This window comes from Barbus barbus (genome assembly GCF_936440315.1).
Source record: "Barbus barbus genome assembly, chromosome: 24".
Classification (NCBI taxonomy): domain Eukaryota; kingdom Metazoa; phylum Chordata; class Actinopteri; order Cypriniformes; family Cyprinidae; genus Barbus; species Barbus barbus.
In genome coordinates, this window is record NC_136752.1 from 24584340 (window position 1) to 24595563 (window position 11224).

At 35.1% G+C, this 11224-nt stretch overlaps 1 protein-coding gene across 1 annotated transcript in view; it reads left to right on the forward strand.

Annotated features, from left to right (window-relative positions):
* Positions 1-9709, forward strand: part of LOC306844284 (protein FAM184A-like) — a 135398-nt gene extending 125689 nt beyond the window's left edge. Inside the window, exons 17-19 of the mRNA XM_079376289.1 lie at positions 758-862; positions 2798-3006; positions 9064-9709. Coding sequence (XP_079232415.1) covers positions 758-862; positions 2798-3006; positions 9064-9145 — 396 coding nt within the window. The 3' untranslated portion in view covers positions 9146-9709. The remainder of the gene's footprint in view (positions 1-757; positions 863-2797; positions 3007-9063) is intronic.
* Positions 9710-11224: the final 1515 nt, after the last annotated feature.

The window sequence follows — 11224 nt, forward strand, 5'->3', positions numbered from 1 at the left end:
GTTAGACGCTTGGCACCTGTTTCTTGTATCTTTCCGATTCAGACCACAATAAAATCACACTCTAGCACCTGCTAAAATTACACCAGCTAAGCTGTTTGAATAAATGTGAATATACCTGATGCACTGAAACCATTTTAAATCAGTGACACATACAAATTATTACAAGTAAAGTTGATTATAGAACCAAAGCTGAAATGAAAATAGCATAGATATGGTTTGATACTGAAGATTGTATAACTTTTGTGGTTATGTGGATATGTATGAAAGCTGGTTTCTGCACAAGAAAAAAACTGGATAAAAAAAAAAAATAAATAAAAGTGACTTGTGACTTTTTTTCTCATAATTCAGACTGAATTGCGATATAAAACAGTCACAATTACCTATAAACTCAGATCTGCATGATATAAACTCATACTTCTGACAAGAAAAGTCCAAATTCTGAGAAATGAACTCTTAAGTGAACATTTTGAAGTGTTCTGCATAGTTAGCAACTCCACTGCATACACAAATAGTGCTTTGCATGCTACTTTTTTCAATTGATTTCAAAAGTGTAAATCAACACTTTTCTACTTCAGTTGATTTCAAGACATGTAAAATGCACAGAGAAAAATATATTAATAGAAGCTTATTCATATGTGTAATTTTGCAAAACGCTATGTTTGTGTTTAGTCACATGTTCTGGAGACAAATGGTGCTCTTATGTCAATGGTGTTATATTGTCCATGAACATCATGAAAGAATCTCCTTTTCCTTCCAGGATGACAAAAAGTTTTACCAGCTGGAGCTTGTCAACAGAGAGACCAACTTCAACAAAATATTCAACGCAAATCCTAATGTTGGTGTCATTAACCCTCTTGTCAAGGTAAGAGTTCTTCTTTGTACTCTGCTGTGTCCTTGTGTGTGGAGCTGGTAGTTGGTTAGTTTAAGATGTAGTTGCTGTTCCAAAACCTAGTGATCTGATTAGACTTAATTTTAGTTTGGATGCTGGCTGTTCGCATGGGATACACTCTTCTGATAAAAAAGCTTGGCAGAACACAAAGAAATTGAACGAAATGCATGTTCATATGTTCTTTACATTGTGTCTAATAGATAGTCAGTAGACATCGAGGCAGCTCACTAAGTTTTGGAAATGACAACGTTGAATGAGGCTTGATAGTTCATCTTGAATGTCATTTCTAACACTGTATTCTAGCCAGGCATGACACAAAAAGCAAAAAAATTGATAAATTACTTGTGTGCTAATTGGATTTCTCCGTCAGCAAAGATATCATGACGGTCACTTGGTTCCACAGTGAAATCTCATTGGATATTAAACATCATATATGCTCTGTTTACTGTGAAAATGACTTTATTACTGTAGATGTGTTGTGCCTGGTTAGGATGGAGTGTTGCTGGGGTGCAAATCAAAGGCAATATTACTGACATGCTGAACTGGAGTTCATTGGAATCACTGTTTCACTGTGAGCTCTTACACACACACACACACACACACACACATATACATTATTAAAGGGATTATTCTCCCAGAAATGAATATTCTGACATCATTTACTCACCCTCATGTCATTCCAAACCTGCATGGAAACAGAAAAATGTGTTTTATTATTCTGGATGGTTTCTGCCATGCAACTGCAGTGAACGGGGACTAAAGCTTTCAAGCATAAAAGGGACCAAAATATCCACAGGAAAGTATCATAAAAGTAGTCCATACAACTTGTGCACTATATTTTCAATTCTTTTGAAGCTGTATGATAAATTATCTTACTCTTATCTGTGAATAAAATGTTCTTTTTATTTTATTTTTGTAGTCTGAAAACTTGTGGCATGGAATACGTCCTTACCACCTATGCCAAAAATACTGTATTAATTATTTTATACTAAAATTATTTAATATGAAAAAATGTTTATTAGTATTTTAATATTTTTTTTAAGTTTTCCATTTAATATTTGTAGTTTTTTCTGATTAATTTTAATTTAAAAAAACAGTTTTTAATAGGTTTATATTTCATTTCGGATATTTTCAGTGAATATGAATGATCCATTTTTTAAATCATTCTGATTCAGGAAGATTGTTAGTAAAGAACTTCTGTTTTTCTGATCTTCAAAGCAATCATATAAACTCAGAAGACTACTTTTATCAACCATTCGTGGTCTGTTTGCATCCAATTTGAAGCATAAAAGCCTTTCAGTTACATAGAAAAGAGCAACCAGTACATGATTCAAAGTCATACAGGTTCGCGATGGTGAGTAAATGATGACCGAACTTTCATTTTTGAGCGACCCATCCCTTTAACTTCCTCTTTTTCCAGAGAAAATGATGTTTGTTCCATACGTCACTGCAGTTCCTGACCCAGTCTCAACAATGTCATTCTGTTTGACCAGATATTTCACCGTTGCTCTCATCTGTGTTCTATAACTTCCAAGTGTCGGTGATTACATGTGCATATGTGTGTGTGTGTGTGTGTGTGTGTGTGTGTGTGTGTGTACACGTGTGACTGTCAGTGTCTCTCGTTACTCCGCGTTCTCTTCCTGTTTAGACATCCAGTTCTTCTTTGCTTTCCAAGCCATTCTTCTTTCAGTCTGAAATTTTCAACAGCCTCTTCCTCTGACATATCTCTTTCGACTCATTTTAATTTGATTGGCTGTGAGCGACTGATGCTTCCTCTGCTGAGTGTTGCGAGCTTGCCTTTCAGGGTGGGCATTTGTTAGGAAGCAATCATTGGGAGAACCTCTCAAAAATAGAGCGTTAAGCTCTCCCAACTTCCTTTTTGTTTGCTTTTCTTGTCGTCCTATGTAGCAAAAGCGAAAGAACGACAAATCAGCCACCCGATTCAGCAGCTCGTCCAATCTTAGGGCCAATGTGGAGGCTTCCGGGACAGGGAGCAGCCAGCCCCAACCCAACCGCCTCGAACCCATCCCCAACTCCCCCATTCACCAGCTGGAGCCTAACACGAGCAAACCCCTGCCCCCACCAACCCCTCTCACCGAAGCCAAGAAATTGACGAGGTGAGGCTCACCTCATCATGGCAGACGCCTCGCTCTCTGCACCACGGGCCAGCGGACAAACACACCAGCACACTGAAAACTGGCCGCCCACTTTTCTAAAGACAGCTGTTGTATCCCTTTTATGTGCTGAGGAAATGCACACCCAAACTTCTGATGGTTTGCATCTCCCAGGCTCCTCTCTGCCTAACAGAGAGCGTGAAATCTGGAATTATGGCTCCAATCTCCGAAGAAACAAGTAATTAAGTCAAATAATGAGTGCGTCGCCCTGGTCTCAGACTTGGTCCATGTTGCAATTCGCATTTGGATTGGTGTTATTTGAAGGATGTGCTGCTTTTTTTGGGGGGTAAACGTAGCAGAATTTAAGTTGCAAAGCCAAAAAGTTGCCAAAAAATGTTTTATTTTATTTTCATAGTCGATACACTTGTTTGGAATGGAATGCTATCATACTACACATACTAAAATATATTTTGTTTGCATGGTATACTATATTTTCCAAAATGTGCAGTAACAGTCATTTTAGTACTTCAACTTATTGCAGTTAGTTGCAAAGGTAACATTTCTAATTTCTAATCATTTAATTTCTCATTTCTAACGTAAAATTTTATTTTATTTAAGCCTTATTTTAATTAAAAAACAATGGTTTTAGTTTTATTTCATTTTAGTCAAGAACAACGCTGTACCAAATTATGTATTACATCAAAAAAGTTTTTATTCATTTCTGAGATGCTTTCTGCATACTGCTTGTTTAATTAAACATGCAGTGTAATGCAGTCATGCGAACAATGTAGCATACCACTTTCTGAAACATTCTTACTGCATTTTGCATCCTGTTTTCAACACACAGTAAATCACAGCAAATCACAGCAGCCTGCAGTATACTGTGTACTTCACAGTATGCAAGAAGCTAGTATTCCATTCCGAACACAGCCAGTGCATCCACATCAGGCAAATAAAAGGGATACTTGAGCTTTTTCCTAACACTGTTATACATGTATGCTTAATGTTACTTTCTGAAGTCCCATACATGAACTTTGGAAATGGCATTGGAATGCAAATGGGAGCATGTGTCCCCACCGTTGCAGTGCATGCTGGGAGTTGGTGTCTGTCTCTGTGTTGTGTTTTCTGTTTGTAATGGAAGTTATATGACTCATCTGTCACGTAATGTCTTTTATTGTTCTTGAACACCACACTGCATCGGAGAGAATGAATATTTTAATTTAACATTTGAAAAAAAAAATATTCATTTTCCATAAGGTAGTCTTGCATCTGTGTGAACATGTAAATTACACTGTTTTAGGTTTTATACCCTTTAAATACATTATTTTCACTCTTTTTCAACAATAAACCTTTGCCTATGGCTCTGCTTTTGCAGTCGGCATGTTTTGAGCGGTGGGCGTATCATGCATGTTTTGCTGTCACTCTTGCGGCTGCTCTTGACCCAGGAAGTATCATCTCGTCTGAAGCACCATTATGTGTGTTTCCTTGCATGCTGGTTTGAATGTAAATGAGGTGCAAGTGACGCAGCAAGGTAGACTTGTGCGGAGTTGTCCTCTTTTGTCATGAGACACTCATGTGGCTCTCACACACAGTCTATCTGGTTCAGTTCATATCAAGGTGAACTTGGTCCACTTAGCAACTGAACTAGAGTCACTTTTTAATATTCAAGTTGGGTCCTTTATCATATTCAAAAATCTGTTGCCATTTTAAAAGAATTATGATTTCACACAGTATTCTTGCACTTGAGCTTTAGGGTCTCAAAATACATTTAAAAGTGCTCTTTGCAATTTGACACTCGAGTTTTGTGGCTTTTAGTCAATGTGTTTGCTGTGAGGCTATTTATATGCTAATTTACTCCTAAAAGTTGACAAAAATCACTTTAAGAAGATATGCACATTTAAAATGTATAGTCTGGGAAAATGGAGAAAAATTATGATTTTTACACATTTATGTTCTGTCAAATGCTCTCTAGAATGAGAATTAGGTGATTATTTAAAATATTTTATGAAAAAATGACTTTTTGATCTACCTAAAGTCCTGTTATAATAGGAAATATGTCAAATTGCAGTTTGTTTTTTGTTTTTAAATAGCTAGATTCATCACAATGGTCAAAGACATTCATCAAGCACATTTACAAGTGCTACATGTTATTTGACACTTTAGTTTTGTGGCTTTTATTCAATATGTGTTTGCTTTCAGGCCATTTATATGCTAATGTAATCCTAAAAGTTGACAGAATTCACTTTTAGTGGATGTGAATATTTAAAATGTAAAGTCTGGAAAAATGGAGATTTGTTTTATTTTATTTTACACATTTATGTCTAGTCAGATGCTCTCTAGAATGAGAATGAGGTTATTAAACATAGCCAAAGTCCTGTTTAATATAAATGTCAGTGGTTTTTTAAAAAAAAAACAGCTAGATGCATCACAATGGTCAAAGACATCCATCTAGCACAAGCTTACGTAAACCAATGATTTTTAAAGTGAGTTTTCTAAATGAGTTTTTTGGCTTTTAGTTGACATGTTTGCTTTTAGGCCATTTATATGCTAATGTACTCCTAAATGTTACCAAAATCGATCTTTCGTTAGGAGTTTGATTGACAGGCTCGATGATGATCTGACCAATCACAACGCCGAATCTGCCTTTTTATCTGGCATACAAAGCAGAGTAGATTAACGTCAGTGGACTTGAACTTCAAAAATAATGTATTGACGTCTTTCTGATGTTCATTCATGATTATTTTGTGCTATAACTAGTAAAGCGAAAGAGATGATTGATTCACATGCCGCTTGAATTAAGGCACTATAAAAATCTGTCACGACATATTAAAGAGCCGCAATATGATATTTACTGTTTAAATTTATTTCAAAATTGAAAAATTTGAAAGCTGAGACTTAATATATTTTTCACTGTGTGAGAACATGATATGAGAGCGCCAGAGCTTGTCGAACATAGCAACAGTAACTAAGGGGGGGGCGGGTCTTTGCGAAGGGTCAATTAATTGTTAACAGATATAACATTAATATACAGTCTGAGAAATTAGAGAAAAAATATTGATTTTTACACATTTTGGTCTGGTCATATGCTCTCAAAAATGATAAAAAAAAAAAAATAAATAAAAATGGACTGTACAAATTTCCTGTTTTAACAAGTTATTTCAATTGGGTCTTTAAAAATGTGATGCTCAAGGAGTGATAAAAAAAACTGCTATATGTGTCGCAACTGTCAAACACATCTAGCACTTTTACTTAAACCAGTGATTGAAAAAGAGTGCAAGAATGCTGTGTGAACAACCAACAGAAAGCATTAAAAATGATATAATTCACCATATTTTTGCATAGATGCTAATTTGCTTTAAGTAAGTCAAATGAGCTCTATTTCTGTGTGTGCTACTTTGAAGGTGTTTAACTTTCATTATCCCGCGTCTCAGTGCAGGTAGACGTTGCGTTAGTGCTGAACGGCCTGATGTAAATGCTCGACTGAGCGTTAAATTAAGTTGCAGCTAAGGCATCAGAGTCCAAAACACATTGATTTCATTGGAGATATAAGAGAACAGAGATGAGATTTCAAACCAAGAACACCAAAGATTCAGAAGTTCAAATACACAAGAATGGATTGACTGAAGATATCAGCGCTGATCATTGCCTTGTCTGGTGGCTGACTCAACTTTTCAAACTACTTTACTAAGTCTCTCTGCATTAGATGGCACAGTACAGTAACATGACAGTGAGATGCATACATTCTCAGAAAAAAGGTACAAAATTGTCACTAGGGAAGTATCCTTTAAAAAGGTACACCTTTGTACCTTACAGTATTTACCCCTAAAGGGTGCATATTAGTACCTTAAATGTTCCTATTAGTAGCTTAAGTGTACATAAATAGTAGATATTAGTAACCTTTGAAAGGGTAACACACACTCCAGTGACTGGCTTTAAGCGGTTTTCTTTAAGTTAGGGGCTATAGATTTTGATATATTTGATTCCAATTAAAGGTGGGGTAAGCAATTTCTGGTAGCCAATGTTGACATTTGAAATCCCCAAAACAAACACGCCCCTACCCCAAAAGGGTCTCGGCCCTATTTTGATAGCTCCGCCTCACACATACATACGCATCCCAGGCAATGATTAGTTCTGTGAAACAAAGCAAAACCAATGTTACTCACCTATCGAGAAGAAACAAAGCAACCTCGGCGTCCGCTCGCAGGCCTTAGCACTCCTTGAGTTCTCTCCAGTGCTGGAAAGCTGATCCGATATTTACATGGGTCCTACTTCTTGCCTTATCGTAACACCGTGCCTACACCGGACGCGACCGGCGCGACACGACAAATCCCCCACAGTAAATGGCTGCCGAGTTCTATTTATGACATATTGACACAAATTTCAAATGATTTTCAACGGTCGCTTTGCCGCGTCCAGTGTGGACAGACCGTGACAGGACAACTGCCTTCTTTTGTTCCGCAGACGTTTTCCTCTTTTGTTTTTTATCCGCTATCTCTATCTTTCTGTCATCGCTCGGCTCGGCTAATGCCCGTCATGTGCACTGATGATCACTCTCTCCTTTGCATCATGCGTAGACATGCCCCTTACTACTGATTGGCCACAAGTTTGTTTTGGTACTCAGCCCCGACTCGTTTTCTCGTTTTCATCTTCTCGTTTTTCTTTTTTTTTAAATGCATACCCCACCTTTAAGTTCCTGAATTTGAATTGTTTGAGAACAGGATACAGAATTTCAATTCAAATTCAAATGTAAGGAGATTAAAATGAACTGAAATTCAAATAAATCTATGTGACTGTAACTTTAAAGTTTAAATGTTCTTGTTTGAAAAATTTGAGGTTGATAGATAGATAGATAGATAGATAGATAGATAGATAGATAGATAGATAGATAGATAGATAGATAGATAGATAGATAGATAGATAGATAGATAGATAGATAGATAGATAGATAGATAGATAGATAGATCCATCAATCTCTCTTACCTTCTTTTCTCTATCTCAGACTTCCAGATGTTAAACTCTTCTTAAGAAGCAGGAAGGAGGTATCAGCCAGTCGTCAGCGTACTGCAGATGTTCTGAGTCAGTGGTAGAGGCCCAGATGTCAGTCAGTCAGTCAGTAAGCATTTCAACCATACAGCTGAGCTACCTGAAAAAAAAACCTTGCAGCTTATGGAAACTCCTTTCTCTGAATAAACAATGAAATGTTCTGCAGCAGCGTAGTGCAGAATTCTGAGGGTCAAATAAAAAGTGTTTCTATAAACGTTGACCTGAGGGCTAAATTAATCAGGATTGAAAGCGGGTTCTGCTCCAGAAGACCTTGGAAAGAGCTGGAGGTTGACTACATCACAGATGCACACGGCACACTTCACCTTGAGAGAAACTCAATTCTAGTTTATGAGCTTCCTGGGAAGATTATATGAAAGAATGAAGATTTTGTTAAAGAAACAGAGTCTATCTATCTATCTATAGATTTATTTATTTTGCAAAATATAATAAAAACAGTAATATTGTGAAATTGCATTTGTTAAATTTAGAATTTTATTATAATATACTTGTTTTCTTGTAACATTATAAATGTATTTACTGTCATTTTTGATCAATTTAATGCTTTCTTGCTGAACAAAAGTATTAGTTAAATAAAAAAATCGAACATATCTGACCTAAACTTTTTAACAGTCTGAGGATAAAAACTTGTTTCTTTAACAGATAATGATTTTTTTATATATATTGATATTACGATAATTTGTACCATATTCATAACTATTTACATGATGCTTACAATGGTAACTTTTTGCAAGTGTAATGGACTATTGATATCACTCTGTTGGAATCTTATTTAGAAAAACACTTAATACACACACACAACAAAAGAAAAGAAAGAAAAACACATGAACAGGACAATCAACTGGTTGCTACGTTTTGAAGTTTTCAGTACCGAGAGAAGCTGTAGTTTAGCTCAGACTACAGTTAGCAGTGGTTTTGTAATTCTCTCCATGTCTCTGACTGCATTTCTTTCTGTTTCTTCTTCTATCTCTGTCTCTCTCTGTTTGTTTTTCTCCTCAGCCCTCCTGAAGGAGAAGAATCACCCGCCACCTCTCCAGACCCCCAGAGACAAGAGTGGTTCGCTCAGTACTTCTCCTTCTGACTTTTGCAATTAAAGAGCATGTCGACCAAACCAAACAAAAAAAGACAAAAAGTGATATATTATTTAACGGCACATCCTTTCATTTGTTCTTTTTTTTCTCCCTACTGTGAATGGGTTTGTTGTTTTTACAGTGATGATAGGTATGTTTGACATTTCATCTACTGCAGTTTCTATAGAGTGGTGCATACGCTGCTAATTACTATTTGTTAAAAGAGAAAAAAACAACAGTATTGTCTCCTGTATCTAATTTTAGAATGCCACCGTATTGACTTTGTTACAGCTGCATTATCAATTTTGGTAGGATTAAACTGTTTGTATGGATGTCTCAACACAGATATAATGATGTCGCACTAATTTTAAAATAAATGCATATTTTATATTTATATTACTGGTGTATGCGTAAGAATAAATAACTATTGTGACATGAAGTGTGTCTGTTATGTGATTCAACTTTTACCATTCAAAGAATCAAAAGCAAAGAACATTTGATTTAAAATGCCTGTATTTTCATAAACATCAACACATATTGCTCTGAAACAAGGAAAAATAAACACTTTTATTGTCATTTGACTTTTTCTTCATATAAGAGCAATAACCCAAATAATGACAAATCGATAATTGGAGATTAGAGGTAAGTTCATGTATTTTTTTTTTTTTTTTTATCTGCAGAATGGAGCATATGAGAGAACAAAGGCTGTTATTAAAATATATATATATTTTTTAATTAAAATTTATTTTAATGTATAGTAATAATTTAAAGATCTATTTTTGCAGTGCCATTTCATTTATTTAAATATTTAAAAGTTATGTATATAAGTTCATTAGAATTTAAGTAAATGCTTTTTTCTTTAAGAATCAAACAAACAAACAAAAAACATTAAAAAGTATACATTAATCTTATTCATACATCTAAGCTTCCTTATTACAAGAGTCAGAAATCAGAATCAGAATCAGAATCAGAATCAGAATCAGAAATCAAATACATAGTTTTAAGTCTTCAAGGAAAATGCAAACGTAAGGTTTACGCTAAACAAAATTAACATTTATTTATAAAATATTTACCCAGGAACAAAATAAGGTTGAATATAAAAAATAAGGACTTTTATATTGGCGGTCAATGGGCGGATGTGACAACGTCATCGACCTCCGCACGGCACGCTTTCAGTTCACTGGGTTCTACCAAGTCCAGGAACGGGGGAGCTAGTATTTATCACATACCCTATAATTATATCAGCGCTAAAATATACACAAAAATAACTAATTAAACAAAGCATAAGATATAAAATAGGTTTATAGTATTATGCATGGTTTAGAATGAGTTATCTTTTGCTAGATTTCAAAGTTTGTTTACACGTGCTCCCCTACAATGCAGAAAGATTAAGAACAAAGCGGCGCCAAATCTGAAAACACGGACAGGAAGAAACACCCGTATGCTAATGTTGTTGATGTAGGCTATATAACCACTGCTCATCCATCCAGGTATGTCAAATACAGAACTGTAGGGAAGGAAATAGTAATAGAGCATTTTATGTACTTCTATTGTTTGCCGAATTTAACTAAAGAGAGTAATGAGCGCAAAAGCAATGGGTTCAACGCTTGCTGAATGCATGTTATATCAAGACCACATCAGCTGTCCTTCTAAAGTAAGTTAAGTTAGTTCTTGTATAATTATTATTCATACAATTTTATGAGCTCAAATTAATTAAGAGAATGCATGAAACATTTGTGGGTTCATAAAATACTTTGTCAAGTGCAAAAAAAAAGATTAAATGGGTTTTCATTATCACTACGATGAATTATTACTTAAATATATGTAATATATTTACTTGTTTTAATTGTAAGTGAACTCAACTTATCTTGCTGTACTCGCGTAACATTTGAATCATGTCTTTTATTTTCAAAATGTAAAGAATAAATAGAAATAAAAATAGAAAACATCATGTAACTTCACGTAATTTATACTTTTGAATGAACATGAACTATAGAGCATCATATAATTATTCATGATGTTCCCATCATTTGGAAATATTTGTGTGAGAAAGTTTTATAGTCAATGCATTTTTCTAGTTTCAGTTCATT